General features: G+C 43.7%; 1 protein-coding gene across 2 annotated transcripts; it reads left to right on the forward strand.

Annotated features, from left to right (window-relative positions):
• The first annotated feature begins 3,613 nt into the window (after positions 1-3,613).
• LOC130153671 (hepatitis A virus cellular receptor 1 homolog) lies at positions 3,614-17,122 on the forward strand. Of its 2 annotated transcripts, XM_056348850.1 has the most exons (9): positions 3,614-3,771; positions 7,781-8,125; positions 9,283-9,708; positions 10,675-10,764; positions 12,220-12,279; positions 13,953-14,008; positions 14,640-14,724; positions 15,369-15,399; positions 16,475-17,122. In XM_056348850.1, exons 1-9 carry the CDS (start codon positions 3,627-3,629, stop codon positions 16,545-16,547), a joined length of 1,311 nt encoding a protein of 436 aa, XP_056204825.1. In that variant the 5' UTR covers positions 3,614-3,626; the 3' UTR covers positions 16,548-17,122. The 2 variants fall into 2 exon arrangements, with proteins under 2 accessions (XP_056204825.1, XP_056204826.1); XM_056348851.1 differs by lacking the exon at positions 13,953-14,008 and having other exon boundaries at positions 9,283-9,717.
• The last annotated feature ends 393 nt before the right edge of the window (positions 17,123-17,515 follow it).

The following is a 17,515-nucleotide window of genomic DNA, read 5'->3' on the forward strand; positions in this document are numbered from 1 at the left end:
CCCCCAGGAGTCCTGGAGAGCCTGGCTAAGGTGTGATATTGCAGGTGAGTGTGTTTGCAAAGACTCATGGAGGAGGGGAAGGCTCTTCATCCTGTTGAGGAAGGAAGAAATGGAAAGCATGGTGTGCTTTGCCTTTTCACTTGTGCTGTGCATTCTCTTGGGGCTGTCTGTTGCAGCAGGCACAAAGGTTAAAAATGAGATGAATTCATGGTTGACTGAAGATGTCAGTGTGGGAGCACAGATGTTGGGTGATTACCAATCCCTGGGCCAGGAAAGGTGCTGGAGGAGACAAGCTCTGCCATCATCTCATGTGTTGTTGTGTTCTGTAAGAAGGTACCAAAACTAGAAAAGACCTGCTGCTGTTAGGCAGTATTTTTGTATTCGACTATTAGTAAACATTATTAAATACTGACACTACTGCAGATGTTTTCCTCCTGCCTGGCTGAGCATGTTGCTGCTGTGGGCTCTAGCCCATGACTGGAGCTGGAGGAGGTCTGATCTCGTCTCTGAACTAGATCTCAGAAAACATCTTCAGCAATTTCTGTTTTCTGCAATTTTACCAAATCCATCTCTACTGGGATCAGACAAGTGTGAAGTTTCCACACTTACTATTCTCACCGCTCGTGCTTTTTAAGGAGTTTGAGGACCACCCTTAAGACTGCTAATCATCAAAACTGCTTGCCAACAAGGATTTTTTTTCTTAATATTACAGGCTAGTTCTTTTATCAGTGAATTTTCCATGTGAAATAACATTCTAGAATATCTGATAACCAAAATATTGATTAAAGTTTCCTTTCTGCTGTGCAGTGACTTGGTAAACAGGCTTTGCAAAGGTTGTGTGGAGCAAGAACTTTGCCTTGGCTATGTGTGTAATACATATAAATACATGCAGGCAGAAGGTCCCTCTGTTTTTTCCTTACTTCCCCTCATGTCAGTGGATCTTGGAACAGGCATTTCAAAATAAGGCCCAGAGATGAGCAGGTGGCACTTGGAGCCGGTTCACCCATTACGGGATTATCCAGCTGCACACAAACCGGCAGCACACTGAGTGTGGGATAGCTAACGAGCTGCAAACTGGTTTTTTTTTTTGAGACTGTGCTCTGCCCTGCCTTTTCTGCCTGCAAGAAGCTGCTAGATAGCAGAAAGCAAACCACATTTTTTTGGTTCTTCCCAGCACACTTGGATTTGGGGTGGCCTTTTTCAATGCACTCTGCTGCATTTAACCAAGTCTTGCTACAGAAACAAAGCTGGTATGATGCTGTGTTCATCCTCTTCCTTCCCTAGTCACCTGCAACATAAGGACCAATTCTGTTTGGAAAAGCTTCATGGAAATTGGTAGCTGGATAAAGATTCAAATTTGTGCCCCAGGTGGGATTCAGCTGCTCCCTGCACTGGCATCTGCAGAGCATTGACTCGCAGCTGCTGCTTGTGATACGAGTGATACGCAACAAAGGCAGGACTGGGATCATTGTAGGGAAAAGGTCTCCAAGATATTGGATCCATCAAGTTTCATTAGTTCTGTTCACAGAGCAGCTCAGGCTGTGTGTATTTGGCATTGCACGAGCTGTACCTGGTAGAATATAGCAAATTAGGTATTTTACCGATTGCTGGTTAACCTGCCTTGTGATGCTGACAATAGGACACTCTTGTGTCTGTCCCCACTGGTTGCTGTTTGTGCTGCGCTAAAGCATGTGAGGGTACAGAGCAGCGCTGCAGCACCAATTTTATTCAGAATAAACTCAGAATAGTTTGCTGAGCTTCACGCTGCTTCAATCTGCCACTGAACTGGCTACAGCAGCATCAGTTTGCTAGATGCTGGTGAAGGAAACCAGGCATCCTGGCTTTGCTGGAGCCTGGTCTGTTGGGGGTCTGCTTCTTGCCACTGTGACATCATGGGGCTTGCCTCCTACCTCAGCGTACTACCGAGTCCAACTGGTCTGCAAGCAAAAGGGTCCTTCTCTGATGCTGTGTTGGAGGGGATGTCAAACAACTAATCCCTGTCCACTTTTCCTCAGCTACTCAAGATTTTGAAGACTTGTTGGTAGTGCCCCTTAGATTGTCTCTTTTCCAGGCTGACTCATCTTAGACTACCCATCTAATCCTCCTGTGGAAGTTCTACACTTTCCACCATTTTTTTCCCCTACTTGGCACCCTTTCTAGATTGAAGATATGCTTTTGTGGGGACTAGAGCAATGCATAGAATCCAAGGCAGATTTGTACAGTGCTGTAACGCTGTCTTCTGCTTTGTTTTCTATAGCTTTACTAATATAATGTTAAAAATTTACTAAAATAATGTTAAAATTTTATTTGCTTTTTTAAATGTTACCAGTTAGAGGCATGATATTTTTGTGGGCTTGACTATTCATGATAAGCCCAAAATCTCATTCCTGAGGGGTAATGTCTGGTTAAAGCCCATCATTTTATCATTTGAACTTGGATTTGCTCTCCCGTTTGCACCATGCTACATTGATTTGCATAGAATTTTGTCTATCAGCAATTCTTCATTCCTGACCTTAATGCCCTGAATTACTTTTGCTTTATTACTCATCTTTTCCAGAGGAAAATCTCCAGAGAACTTTATCGGTTTGTAAGAAAGTAAAAAAAAAAAAGTCAGAAAGAGTAAAAAGTATTTCTTGGAGATGGTGTTGCGGATCTTTGAGAAGGATGATGTTTTGGCGAGAGAACATCTGTGTGAGTTCCTCCAAGGCTGTCTCTTCAAATAGAAAATATAAAGCTGGGGAAAGAAAGAGAGGGGTCTTCAAGCAGAAGGTAGAATCAGGGGAAGTGAGGGATGAAGAAAATGTGAGTGAAGACAAAGCCAGAGGTGGAGAGTAAGCCAAATGTGTAAAACTGTAAGCACAGAGCTTGTTCTTGCTGCTCAGTACCACAAAACAGCAACGGGCCTTAAGAATTCCAGTAAAGCAAAACAAATAGTATATTGGAATCTCTGATGGTTAGTGCCATGCTGAGTGTCTAGGAAGAGGGAAGGAGATAGAATGGGATAGGATAGGATAGTTCAGTTGGAAGGGACCTACAACAGTCATCTAGTCCAACTGCCTGACCACTGGGCTGACAAAAAGCCTGTTAAAAAAGCATGTTATTAAGGGCATTGTCCAAACACCTTTTAAACATTGACAGGCTTGGGGCATCAATCACCTCTTTAGGAAGCCTGTTCCAGTGTTTGACCACCCTTACAGTAAAGAAATGTTTCCTAATGTCCAGTCTAAACCTCCCCTCGTGCAGCTTTGAACCTTTCTCATGTGTCATATCGCTGGATCCCAGGGAGAAGAACTCAGCATCTCCCTCTCCACATCCCCTCCTCAGGAAGCTGGAGAGCAATGAGGTCGCCCCTCAGCCTCCTTTTCTCCAACTAGACAAACCTAGAGTGCTCCGTCGCTCCTCATCGGCCGTGCCTTCCAGCCCTTCACCAGCTTTGTTACCCTCCTCTGGACACATTCAAGTACCTTCATGTCCTTCTCAAGTTGTGGGGCCCAGAACTGCACCCAGGACTCAGAGGGAGCCTGTGCCGACGCTGATTTCAGCAGAAGAATCTCCTTGTTTGACCGGCACTGTCCGGAAACGTAGAAGAGAAGTAGTTGCGGTACATAAAATCTGGGAATGGAGAAATGAGACTTCAGTGGGGCTCACTCAGCATCTCTGGGAAGTATACATTCTGGTTTTCTCTCCTTCTACTCACTGCCCTGGAGTTTCCGTCAGCTAAAATGTCCCATTTTGTGCTGTTTCACTGGATTATGGTACAGATCTTTATAGGTGAGTCTTCACCTGCTTTTTGTATTGCTTGCTCAGAAAACAAAATATTTTGTAAAATTAAAACCAGCGCCATTTGTTTTGTGAAAACAAATCAGTGGAAAAGGTCATAATCATATACAGAACTTCAAAAGTTTTATTAACTTACTGAGTTATTACGGATTGATTTATTTAAAAAACTTTTTTTAAAAAGTATGTGGTTTCCTCTGTGTATAGGCTTTGTTAGTTCCCCCATCCCCCCAAATTATCTAATTTCTTTACTACTGTTAAATGCATACTGCCGGCTTTGCTTTTTCCTCTCTCTCTCCACCATGTGACAGTGCTGACACAGCCCAAGCTGGGGAATTGAAATAGTGATGGAGTAATGAATGAGTATAATGATACAGAAAGGATTTTCTGAAATGCTGAGGGCTGCCTGCCACTGTGAACCGAGTAGGGGAAAGCGTGGCTGGAGGTTTGGGAGTAAACTCCCAAATGTGCACTTCACCTACCTAAAATCTGAACCCTTTTAAAAGAGATAGAAGTCAAAGAAGAGTAACTCGGGAGACAGGGTCTTGCAGGCATGGTTGGTACTGGCGACGTTTCTGCATGCACAATTAAGCATCAGCAAGGCAGTTTACAGATTGCCTGAGGCGGCTCAGGAATGTGGGTTCACCCCCTTTCACTGGGGCACGGGCTCCTGATGAGAGTTGTGCTTTTAAATCACTCAGGCATTTCAGGAAATTCTGTCTCAGATGACTCAATATTAATTGCGTGACCTCTTCCAGGATGAAATATTATGTGTAACATCTCTTCCAGCTGTGATGTTCTTAAATTGATCTGAAAAGCAGTGGAAAGGTTTGGTCAGCGGTGGGCTACACTGAGGGGCAAGAGGTGACTGATCCATAGCTCTTTGAGGCAAGGTAATACAACCTCCACAGAGTCTGCTGCCCCTGTGGAGCCTTGCTGGCACTTTGCTGCAGCCCAGGGAATATAATATTTTCTGTCTTTTGTAAGTTTTGGCAGAAAAAAGCAGGAGGGCTCTTTTCTTGCCAGATCTTCAGCCTTAAAATACATTGGAGGTACTCGCCTCCTATCGGTCTGATTTTCAAAAACTTTCTTAGATGCAGAGCTACTGAAGGATGAGGATGGGTTCTTGTTACCTTCTCTTTAACCTGGCTCAGTGCTGAGAATGGGTTATCTTGAGACTCAGGAAACCAGCAGAGTGGGCAGTTAGATGCTTCTTTTCTGTTTACCAGTCATTTTCTCTGCAATTTCATCAGTACAGAAGCTTCAAGAAGAAATACAAAAAAATAGGGTTGATAGGGAAAAGATGCCAAGTATCTTCTACAAAGAGGGAAAATTAATCCAGAAATAGATGAAGAAAAAAAAAAAAATGCTTTTTCAACCAGCTGTCTTGCCTGGAGGATGTATGTCTTTGTCCATCCAACGACCAGTCTGTGGGAGAGAAGACCACTACAACAGCAGCTGTTGGAGTTAGTGCTTAATACCAGCTGTCACTGAGGGTTAGTTCAAGAGATGCTATGTATAAATATGTGTATATCAGTGTGATCTGAACAATTATGAGCACCTCTTTCTATTTTGGAACATGTATTAAACATCTGGAGTCCATTTCTCTCTCACTTGGATGAAGGATTTAGAGCAGCTTCGGTAGGATGACCCAGGCACAGCTGATGCTCAGGGTGCCTTGGGTCAGATCTGGATGCCTAGGAGGGTCACTGCTGTGGACAAGGGTAGGATTCTTCTCGCAGTAAGACCACAGTGTCACAATATAACGACCTCAGGAACCTCTTAATTTCAGAGATGTTAATTCAGTGCTCTTTACCACTTCTTTTGGAAAATGTGCCTGTGGAAGGGACTGCAACAGAGAAGGAATTAATTTAGTCCTTGCAGAGGTTCATAGTATTGAATCAAGGCTGTTGCGATATTGAAGCTTTCCATACCAACCTGCAGTGCAGGCAGATGTTAGCAACATTGGCTTCACATAAATTAAAACAGGATTTGAAACTGCAAATCCTGTAACTTTCTAGCACCAATACTGGTGGGAAACTGCACTGCAGACACTCTGGTGCCTTACGTCTTCCCTCTTCTTTTTATTTATTTATTTATTTATTTATTTATTTATTTATTTATTTATAAGTTCAGGGCTCTGCTTCTTTCAAAGAGAAAAGCAGGAAAAAATTCATTAGTTAAAGGGTGGCTTAATGAAGCTGCTTTTGTGCTGTGCAGGACTGGGATGAAATAAGAACAGAAGATGAGCCCGTTTCTCCTCAGGCAGCAGTGACTCCAGCAACAGTTCAAACTGGTCTTAGTTTTACGCACATCTTTGTTGGGGTGACTGGAAAATACACATTAACCACGCAGTGACCAACCCCCCACTCCCCTAGGGATACTTTCAAGGGCAACCAGATGAACTGTTTTGTTCTGTTGTCACAGGAAAAGGCTGCTTTCTGTTTGTTTTGCTGTAACAAGGCAAACGCACCTTCCCTTTCCGAGGATTAGAACAAGCAGCCATCTTGCAAAGCCTTATCCTGTATTCAGGAATTCATTTTTTTTGCACACCCTCCCTTCATTTCCCTGCAAAAGCTTCTGCCCTTCACACCATATTGCATACTTTTTTCAGCATTTGGAGCCGTGGCAACCTGAACAAGTTGGCTTATCTTGCCAACGGGATAAGCAATAACGAAGCTGAAATGTCATCCCAATAACAAGTCGTGAGGCAGCCTGCCACAGACTAAATCCTCACCTGGGGAATAGTCCATTAAAGACAAAACAAAAGAGACATGGATGCAGTTGGAAGCATCTGTTTGCTATCTGGGAGTTACGCCAAAAAGAAAAGGCATTCAAACAGCTGGCAAAATAGAAACGTCTGGCAAACCAGGGCCAAAGCTGGTGATGCTAGCAGCAACCGCTGTAAGCCGTCTTTGGGGTAAGCGAGCTGGCCATGAGACATCAGGTCTGTGGGATGATCCTCCTGCTGCAGCAGAGGACCAGATCTGGATGCTCCCCAGGTCCCACAGTTCCTGCTCCACCATGTGTAAATGATAACATGGGGGAAAAAGGCAACAAGGTAGGAGGACCGACACAGGCTAGGTGAATGTAAACCAGAAAAGATTTGTTCCTTTATGGGAACCTTTCTTGTATAGCGCCTTTCATGAAGAAGAAATCTGTTTCAGGGCAATCGTAAGAATTGCATAGACAGTTAGGAGGGAACAATATGTGGTGAAGATTCAGGTCAGATGCTAAGGTGGGTATTGCTGTAAACACTGAGTAAAGCTGGTCATTAAGAGTAAGAGCACGAGGGAAGCATGCATATGCTCTTTTTAACATTTAACATTTAACACCAGCAGTTAAAGCCTCTATGCTCACAGTGCTCTGCAAGGTAGGTGGGATAGCTGGCAGGGCTTGCTCAGAAACAGAAAAAACAGCGCATTCTCTGAGAACAGGTTCCCATACAGATCCCACTGCTCTGCCAGCTTAATTAGGCCCTAATTTTACACAAGAATAGCTATTTTGGGCCCTGCCGTTGAGACTGTCAGTGAAAGGCGACTGTGACAGCATTTCCTTTTTGAAGATGTTGGTGGACTGAGAAACCCAGGTGTATTTCACACCAGGTTCCTGAACAACTTTCAAACAGTCTCTTAGGAGAGGAGATGGGATGGGAGCAGAGCTCCCAAATTCCATTTGCACATGTCGAGTCTGTGCTTAGGCTGCCAGCGACAGACCTCAGCTTCGCTCACCGCATGTTTGGTATGGGCGATGTATTTTGGGAGCAGCCCTCCAGCAGCTGCCTGTGGCGAGAGCATGGAGCCCTCCAGCAGTGAGCCCATGTCAGCAAGCTCCTGGCCATAGCCTGTGGTGTCCTGAGCCCACAGGCTCCAGGAGAAGGCTCGGGGGATCAGGAACTGTGGCCTGCCTGCAGGCAGGAGTGTTTCTTTCCCTGCTTTATTGCATTGCATAGTCATGCATCGGAGACTGCCAGCTCTCATCTTTCCTTGTCCTTCCTTGACAGCGCACGCAGCATCCGAGGCTGTTGTTAGAGGAGTAGTAGGGCAACCTGTTCAGCTGCCCTGCCTCTACCGGGTGGCACGCCATCAGGACATCTCCGACATGTGCTGGGGCAGAGGCCCGTGCCCAAATTCAAAGTGCAGTAACAAAATTTTGCACACCACTGGAAATCGGGTGACGTTCAGGAAATCTCAGAGGTACAATCTCCGGGGCTATATTTCCTATGGAGATGTGTCTCTCACGATCGGGAAGGTGAAGGCTGAAGATGCAGGTACATACTGCTGCCGCGTGGAGATCCCAGGCTGGTTCAATGACATCAAACAGAACATACGGCTGGAGGTGGTCAGAGGTGAGTCTGGGGACCTTCGTGATACAGCTGTCAGGAAGAAACCTCTCACTGGGTAGGAGTTTAAAATTGGAGTTTATGTGTTTGGGGTTTTTTTTTTGTTTGTTTGTTCGTTTGTTTTGGCAACCCCCCCCACTTTTCCTAAATAATACAGTTTCTAAGTGAGGTCTGCAACCAGTTGCTAGATTGAACCACATTCAATGAGCAGTTTTGATGAGGAAATAGTAACTTTTACCCTTTTTTTTTTTTTGCCTTTCAAATGAAATATTTAGTTTCTCATTGTGTAGCTATATTTGACATTTAAAATATGATGGAATTATAAAAGGGATTTATCGTTTGAAGAGCCCTTGGAATGAAATTCAGTTTTGCCTTTGGGGTTCACCCCAACACAAAAAAGGCTTTAGTTGGTTCATGTCATAACGAGACCCATGTGTTTAGAAATTTTGTCTCAGGGTCTTGAAGGACTTTTCCCTTCCCATTATTTTGCTGAGCTGCAGGATAATGTGAGAGTCTTACAAAGTTGGGAAGAGGCTGAGAAGCATTGCGAAGCACAGAAAAAAAATGATGGTTCCCACCCTCCACAATGAAGACAGACAATCTTTTTCTGACTTTTATGGGGTGTTCAGGCATGCAGGTGGTGCTGATGTGCACAACACTCTTGTATGCTTGTGATATACAGGAGAGTGGGGGAAAAATGCTGAAGTCCCATGTCCATCCCTGAGTCTGAGGGCAACAGAGCTCAAAAAAAAAAAAAAAAAAGAAAGGATGTGTTGAGAAGATTAGCAAGAAGCTTGTAGCTGAAAATCGAGTGATTTTATTTTATTTTTACAAGTACGTTGAGAAGCAAAATCACAAAGTTTGCAAATTTTTGGGTTCTACCATGCAAGGTTCTGGCCCTTCCTTTTCTGTAAGGGGGTTAAGGAGGGGGTGTCTGGAACTTACTGGGGGAAAAAAAAAGCACATCTGTAAATATGGCAACTGATCTGGCTGGGGCATGTTTTCTGCTAACTGAACAACCTTTTTAATAAGCAACTCTCCCACCTTATTCTCAGTATTTTAGCAGCTAGATAACCTTCAATCATTTCTGGTTGGTTTTCCTCAGGGCTCGGATCAGAATGCTCTGATCTGCCTTTTCTTTTGACTATGTTTTTTCCGTGCAGCCCCTCCAGTGATGACAACCACTACAAGAAAGGCTCCCGTTTCCCCCAAACATTTTCGAAAAACAGCTTCTGCTCCCCAAGCAACCTCTGATCATCAAACAACAGCAGAGACTGCTGTTCTCCTGACAACCACTGTCCCTGGACCAACAACTGCAGCCACCGATCATCAAGCCACAGCAGGGACTGCTGTCCTCCTGACAACCACTGTCCCTGAAGCAACAACTGCAGCCACCAAGCCTCCAGCAGTAACTACACTGGAGACCATTGCTCCCCCAACATTTGCTGGAACAGCAAATGATGCTTTTCTAGCAAGTATAGTGACAACCAGTGCTCTCCCAGATTTTCCAACTGATTTCCAAGAAGCTGATACGAGGATTGAAGATGACAGCGTGTTCTGCTCAGCAGAGCCTGTCCCTCTTCCTGGAGGTACAAAGGGTAGCCAGCACGAATTCTTTCTTGTCTCTGTGTAGCAGAGATGGTCTGTGTTAGCCTGACCCTGCCATCATAGAGACTCTCCAGATACTTGTATTTGTATCTGGGAGGTTTTCTCCAAGATGCCTATAGGTATGTCTCAGTAGGTTTAAAGAAATACAGGTCAAATGTTGTAAATGCTGTCAAACTAGGGTGAACGGCCAGGTCAGCAGAGGATCAGGCTCATATTCAGGGGTTTAACAGGCTGGAAAAATAATGTGACAGAAACCTCATGAAGTACAACAGAAATAAATGCAAAGTCTTGCACTTGGGATGCAGTAAGAAAGATTCATTCAAATATGCACTATTTTTTTTTCTTGACTTGGGAAAGACAATTGTAAATGGTCTGCTGAAAAGGTTAGTTTAGAGCATGTTGTGCTTGAGCAATAAAGTCAGTGGGAATTCAAAACATGCTTAAAATTGAGTACTTACATTGTCATCCCAAATGAAGGCTGTTGTTAATATTAATACTTACTTGATCAAAGTGACCTGTTCTCATCCTAACCATCCCTAGGTCACTACTTTATCTACATCAGTGACCTCTTTTCCACAGATTGATGTCTGCACACAAGGCTGGGTTTTTTATGTTTTTGGGGTCTTCTACCACTTGAAGTTCTTTCTGAACCTCTGAGAACAGCTTTTCTGTATCATCTTTCATCTTCCAGCCATAACAACACACCCCAGTTAAACTTGGCAACAATTAGCTACAACTACAGCTGAACTCTCAAAACGTCTAAACGCTGGACATGTTACTAAAGTACATAATTTGTCTGGGTAGGATGAGCTGCAGGCATGAAAACCAAGGTACAGATTTTCACCTCTTAGTTGCAGATGCAGAACCGTGTAAGCAATTTTGAATGCCAGATGAAGACCCTCCTAATCAGCGATCTTTATAAACGTTACTTTTTTACTTTGTTTTAGTGACCACTGAATTCCCAAGTACACTTTCAGCTGCAGAGGGAACTAAAAGTGCTCACACTTCTCTCATGGTGGAAGAAGTGCCAAGTGCAGGTGAGGAGGATAACGTTGCAAGGTCAGAAGTTGCATGTTCAAGAGAAATGAAGAAGTTGTCTTAAACAAAAGTATTGACTATTTTGAAGTGTATCAAACGTACCGATTCATTGCATCTGTAAGTAAGAGGTATCTGGAGTCCACACTGTTTGTTTGAAATCAGGATGTAACAACAGCTGAGAAAAACATGTTTTTAAGCATCCAAAGGAAGCAGATATTGAGTCACTCACTACTGTCTGGTATCTCAGGTCTGAGAAAAGTTAAGAACTGATCTTTGTCACCATTCAAGCTGAAATTTGTCATCACTGTGAGTTCATTGAGCTTTCCATTTTAAATCCTCCCTGAGTGTTGTGAGCTTTGAACCCCATTGAACGTATTCAGTCAGATGTGGCCGCAGGCTCAGCTCCTCAGAGCTCAACGTGTGTCCTTGGTCATGACAGAAAGCAGCAGGTAATTACCACAATCATCAGTCATCCCTTCAAGAGAAAAGGAACGGGTATACAAACCCACACCGTATCTGAGGAATGAACAAACTTACATGAAGTTTGCACTTTGTATCTCTCAGTCAAGTACAAAAGTAGAATGACACAAGTTACTCAGGTGTGATAGTCTGTCTGCTAGGTGCCCTCAAGTGAGGACTTAAAAAAAGGAAAGCTAAAATTCAAGGATGACATGTCATATGTGGCTGTTAAGAGAGTCCTTTTAGTTTCAACTGGTGTCAAGAATCCCTTCATTCTTGAAAACACAGTATTTAGGGTTTTGTGGATCTCCTTTTGCTAGACGTAGAGACTTACTGCAGAAATGGAGTTTAGGAAACAGTTCCTTAATGCCCCTGGAGAGAGCTTACAGAAGAGACTAAACTGGTCTCTTGAGGATTTGTGAGGGTTTCTCACCCCTGCCTCACGTGCCATCTGTCTGATACAGTTCTGGACAATGCCTATATTCTGCCATTGCAAATGGGAAGTTTTGCAAAGGGTCTTACCTCTGGGATTCTGGGGACAACTTGAGTTGTGACTGTGGGCTAGAGAGAGCCACCACAAAAGCAATAACAGCAGAAAACGTACCGTGCTTATGTGAATCATGTACACACCCACCCATGCAAAAACCTGTGTCATGATGTTTCTGAGAACCAAACTGTCATAAATGTGTGAAAATGCTGCAACATAATCGAGCGCTGTCTAGTAAGAGCCATAAGCCAAGTTAAACTCTTGACTCAGTCTCCTTTTACTCTGTGAAATAATGCACTAAATGGACGAACTTCAGCCTTAATGATGTAAGAGAAGGCTAATTTGCTGCTGAACTCTGTACTGATGTTTGCACACCGGCTGGGAGATAAACCTGTGGTTGAGACCCTCCACCTCCAAGCCAGATAGGTTGGGTTAGCTGTGGGGGGTTGGTTCCTGCTGACCAGGCTCTGATATAATTTCTATTCTGTCTCCACCTGCTTTGTCCCAGCAACAACCCCACCAGTGCCAGCCATGCTTCAGACCCCGAAGAGAACCTTTGCATCTACAGGTATGGAAATTAAGGAGCAATAGTTGCCCCCATCCGTCTGGCTGCAGCGTGCTGCCAGAAAGTTTGATTTCGACTCGTGGGGCACATCAGAGTGTAATATGCACTTGTTGTGTGTCTGGGGGTAGTTCTGCTGCCCTCTGAGAGAGGGCAAGAGGGGTGTCATAAAACAGGCAAATGGCAAAATGCAATGCTCATGTATCCCTGAGACTCTTAGCACTTGCTAACTAGCACTTTATTAGTGAGGTTTGGGGTTTTTTTAGCACTTATTAGAATGTAGCTGTAGTGCTTATTAGCCATAATCTCTTTTCTACTCCAGTGCAAATTTCTAGCCACAGTTGCATGCATATGAGCTTCCTGTGCCTTGTCCATGCCTTTGATAAAAATGCATTTTTTTTTAATTTGATAAAATTATTTGATACATGGAGACAAATCAACTCAGCTCTCATAGAGAGCTGATCAGATTTGAAAAAATTGGGAGAGATTAGGTTGTTCACTGAATAAGATAGTCTGAAAAGTTAAAAACTATAGAAAAGGAAACAACCAATTTTTTTTTCTAACAGGATTATTTGTGGCCATCTGATCATCCTCATGTGACATTCTGGGTGTCTCAGGCATATTAAGGTTTCCTTTGGCTGTGGTCTTGGGTGCTGCAAGTGTGTTACATATACATGCCTCGACAAATGACTCATCTGGTCCCTGGTACATTTTGCTCAGATGGAGACTCTGGTTGTTCTCCTGTCAAACCTTTGAAAGCACTACTCATCACAGCCTTTCTATACATTAAGGCATGACTTAAGGCATAGCAGCTTTCCTGTCATAGGGTGTAAGCTGAGGTTTTGGTTCACTAAGCTGAGTGACTCCTCTGTTTTTAAGATGCTGCTAAACATTCAGTGCTTCCTGTGACAGATCAAGTGCTCCAAATACTTAAATACCTCAGTACTTTGTAGCATGAAGTCATGATGAAACAAAGCCCAGTCTAGACTAACTTCTTGTGACTTTACATTCATTAGCAAAAATGAGAGTAGAATCATAGAATAACAGCAAAGTTTGCTACTAGAGTTCTTCAGCATTCATTTAGTTCATCCTTATTTCCAAAGCTTAGAAAACTATAACTGAATTATCCTTAATATCCCTAGATTAAAAAAAAAAAAAAGAAAAATCTTCATCATCATCTTCATAGAGTTTTGTTAAATCTATGGTAAGTTAGCTGAATGTAAAAATGTTTCCTGTGGTTTTTAGTACTAATGCAGCTTTCAAAAACTGCAATCACACTGAAGTCTGACCACAGTTAAACTGATGCAGCTCCTCCACTTAGGCTTGTACCTTGTTTACTACTGCTACTGCCTACAACATCTGGCCATGCTCACAGAAGTCAACATCTGTTCACAGCAGACAAGTTTCTATTGCCTGGCTTCATAGGCTGTCCCCAGGAAGCCTCCTCTTCCCTTGATGAGGACTGACATTTCCCAATGACTGCCTGATATACCATTTGTGGCTGAAATATTGTTCCCTTTTGGTTGCAAGGTGCTTTATTTCTCCTGCTCAGGGCCAGATTTTGCTCTCCTCATTCCCTGAGAGTTCATTAGTCCTTGACTAAAGCAGTGACAACCACAGTGGCCATCCCTCCTTCAGGTGACTGTGCCAGTAATAATTGCAATCTCTTTTATTTTCAGGGATTTCAGGAAGTTCAGATAGCAAGGCTGAAAAACATGATGGTAACAGAGATAAGGTAAAACTTCCTTTAAGTTTCAAGTGTTTAACTAGAAGCCAGAAGGACAGCAGGACATGCTAGTGATTTTCAATGTATTCATACTAAAGGGACAGCGTTTGCAAACAGTAGCTTGAACTTCTGTTTAGTAGCTCAGGAACCATCTATTCATCTTTCCAGTGGTTAAAGCCGAAGCCTGTGAGCATCCCATCTGGCTTGGACATGTCAGAAAAACCTCATCGCCCTGACACCCCTGCAGGAGGCAGAGGAAGCATCCTCGGGGTGTGACTAGGCAAAAGGCAGCTTAGGAGGGCTGTTACGCTGCCCTGTCTCTGATTAAGAGAAGGATGAGGGTGACTAAGCTTCTCCTTTAGACACCTTATTAAGAAGTTCATGTTAAGTGGGATGAATCTAGGCTCAAATGCTTTAGAAGAAGATTTATTAAATACTTAACAGGTAATTCATGTTGTTTGTCACGATCAGCCTGATGTGTCTTTTCCATGCTTTGCACAGACAAGCTCAGAAAAGCATTGCAAACTCCAGCCCAGATGTTTCAGAGCTCTTAGCCATTAGGGCAACCCACTCTGGTGTGAGTAGGTCTGAAGTAAACATGCCTCTAAAGCCTCTTCAGTTTTTCTCTTCTCCCTTCCAGTTTGTCAGCTATGGCGTTCTCATTGCCTGTCTCATAGTGGTGTCCGTTCTTTTCATATTGATGCCCTCACTGTTGTTTTGGAAACGTAAGTATCCCTGAGCACATGATTTCTTAGTGTTTCTAATGCTGGCCTAGTGCAGAGGTGCTCCTGTATCTCTGGTTAATCTTCTGGTGTGTCTGCCACGGCCCCTGTGACAGCGCTGTTCATTGAGGGTGACACAGCACGGGAACAGGCTGTGGAGTCCCCTCCTGCGGGGACATTCCAACCCCCCCTGGACACGACCCTGTGCAACCTGCTCGAGGTGACCCTGCTTTAGCGGGGGGTTGGACTAGGTGCTCTCCAGAGGTCCCTTCCCACCCCGACCAGTCTGTGACTCCGTGATTTTGTGGGGGCTGCTGTCCTTACTCCAGGACTGCATCATGCCGAGGGGACTAGGGAGCATGAGCTGGGGGGGGAGCCTGTGCAAAGAACTGGTTCACTCCCTTGTTGCAGGTCTGGCTCATCTTGTTGGTTCTTGCTTTATAGTAGAGTGGTCCCGTAGTAAAGTCTCCTGGAATCGCTCCTGACAGGCATTGGTGTAACTTCAATCAGAATGGGATCCTTTCTTCCCTGCTTAGCCCACTGAAATTTTGCAGCTTGCTGTCTTTGCTTATGAACTCATTTGACAGATTCATTAGAATTATAGATTTCTTTTTGCCACTGTGACATTAATATTATTTTGTTTCTAGGTAAACACACCAAGAAGTTTATAATAAAAAGGTAATCCATTCTGTAATTTCCTATTAAAAGTTCCAATGTAATTTTTCTTAGAGGCAGGAAGGTATGGGCCATGGATTGTAATGGGTGTAGTACTGGCTTGTGGTGCTGCCTACCAAAACTGTATTATGAGAAAGCTTCAGATAACTTCACCCCAGAAAATCAAACAGTTCCTGGATACTGCTTCTATGTAGCAATCAACAGACATCCAGAGCACCAGAGAACTTGAGGAACCGGTGCTTACTGATATGTAGTGACCCCAGCTCAAGGAAGTTCCTAATCTGCTTTATTCTTTGATCAAAAACCAGGACATAACTATGATGGGATTATTTTAAAGAAATGAAGAGATAAATGATTATGATGATCAACCAGCAAAATGATTGCTCAGAAATGGATCAGGGATTTATGGACCCCCAAGGAGTAGCAATTCATGCCAATGCATGAAGAATGGGTCCCCTGAAGGGTACACTGCAGCAGTGTGGCAGACCAAGCTTTCCACCACCAGATCAATCTTGCAGCTCTCACGGGGCCACTGCACCCTCGCACACACTCCTTGGGTCACACTGAAGTCTCTGAGGCGATCACTGAGGTGATTCTTTTGAGGCAGATATGAAATATGGAAGTATGGTGAGTCACCCTGCACGAGGGTGATGTTCATGTGTTCTGGCTTATCTTGAATAAAATATTTCTCTAGACAAAACCACGGGGCAGTTCAGTGAAGTATCTCTTTGCCAAAGATCAATAATTTTTCAGTGGTAGATGGTCCCTCACTGCATACCATGCCTAGGAGATAAGGACTGGGGCCCAAGGAGAGACTTTTTTCTGAATCCCCTGGTGGTTACCCTACAGCTGTCATTATAAGATCTGGACAGCCCTTTCCTATCCATCAGAAGGATGTAAGTAAGGTAAATACTTCTCTGATGTAAAAAGTAGGCATTGCACCATTGAAGTTAGTGGACTCAGTAGCTACTGGTCCCCATTTTGATGGGAATTTGCTGGTGTTACAAATAAGAAAGGCTGCTCTGAAGCAGCAATGTGCTTTTGCCCCATCCATAGTGATCTATGCTTCTCACTACAGCTTTGGACCACCAGAAAACCCTGAAAAAGTTTTCAGTGGCGCTGAAGGAGAAAACAGCATTTTTTCCCTGTGAAGAGCTCCTACATCTGTGGATGCCACGGAAAATAAAAAGGGCCTGTCTCGTGCTGCATTGAGAGGTGCTTACGAGCCCTAAAAATATCAATGGATGTAAACCAAAGGCCAAAGCTTCAACTGCGAAAATTTTAAATCTTTGTGCAAATTTTGTCATGTCACATTTAAAATCACTGCATCAAGAAGCTACTTTAAGAAGGTCCTTTACGCATTATTCATAGGTGTTTCTGGCATCTGCCTTCTTACTAATAATACTACGTTACAGAACTGAATTTGTTTTTCTCCATTTTTACTAATGCTTTTCCCTGAATACGAGTTATACTGTGAGGAACAGAAGAGAGAAGAAATAACATGGAATGCTGCCTAACTTCAAATTGCTAAAGAAAAAGAAAAAAAAAAATCAGCAGATGCAGTTCTTACTGCTTTTATATAATCAAGAGAAAAATTAAACTATGAAAATGCTATGAGTATAAATCAAAAATGTAGACTACTTAAGGGGTACCAATGCTGCCTGTGATTCAGCGTGTTTGAATGACCCTTGGAGACCATGTTAATAAACTTTGTAATTTATCGCTAGCAGTTGCATTTTTTATGCCACATCCTAAGGCATTTGAACAGGAGTTACTCCTCAGGTATTGAAATGCCTGGTGTGCTGTCTCAGCCCTCCAAAGAAGTACTGCAGCACTTCCAGACGTGGGGAAAAGCCCGCAAGTCCAGCCTGCAGGGAAATGTTTCTTTCCTGACCCTACAAACCCTCGTCCCACTCATTTGTAAAACCACGTCTCCCCATCAACGTGCATAGGGGATCCCCCATCGTTCCTTTGGAGTTGCCTGTTGGTCCTCACGACAACGACCTGCAAAGATCAGCAGCTCTGGTGGCGGAGCCTGCTTGGCGATGCAGACTGGCACCATGCAGCCCCAGGGCGCTTCATCTCAGCCCCAGCACCCGGTCACAGGTTAGCCTAGTGC

Source organism: Falco biarmicus, chromosome 8 (assembly GCF_023638135.1).
Source record: "Falco biarmicus isolate bFalBia1 chromosome 8, bFalBia1.pri, whole genome shotgun sequence".
In the NCBI taxonomy this organism is placed as follows: Eukaryota; Metazoa; Chordata; class Aves; order Falconiformes; family Falconidae; genus Falco; species Falco biarmicus.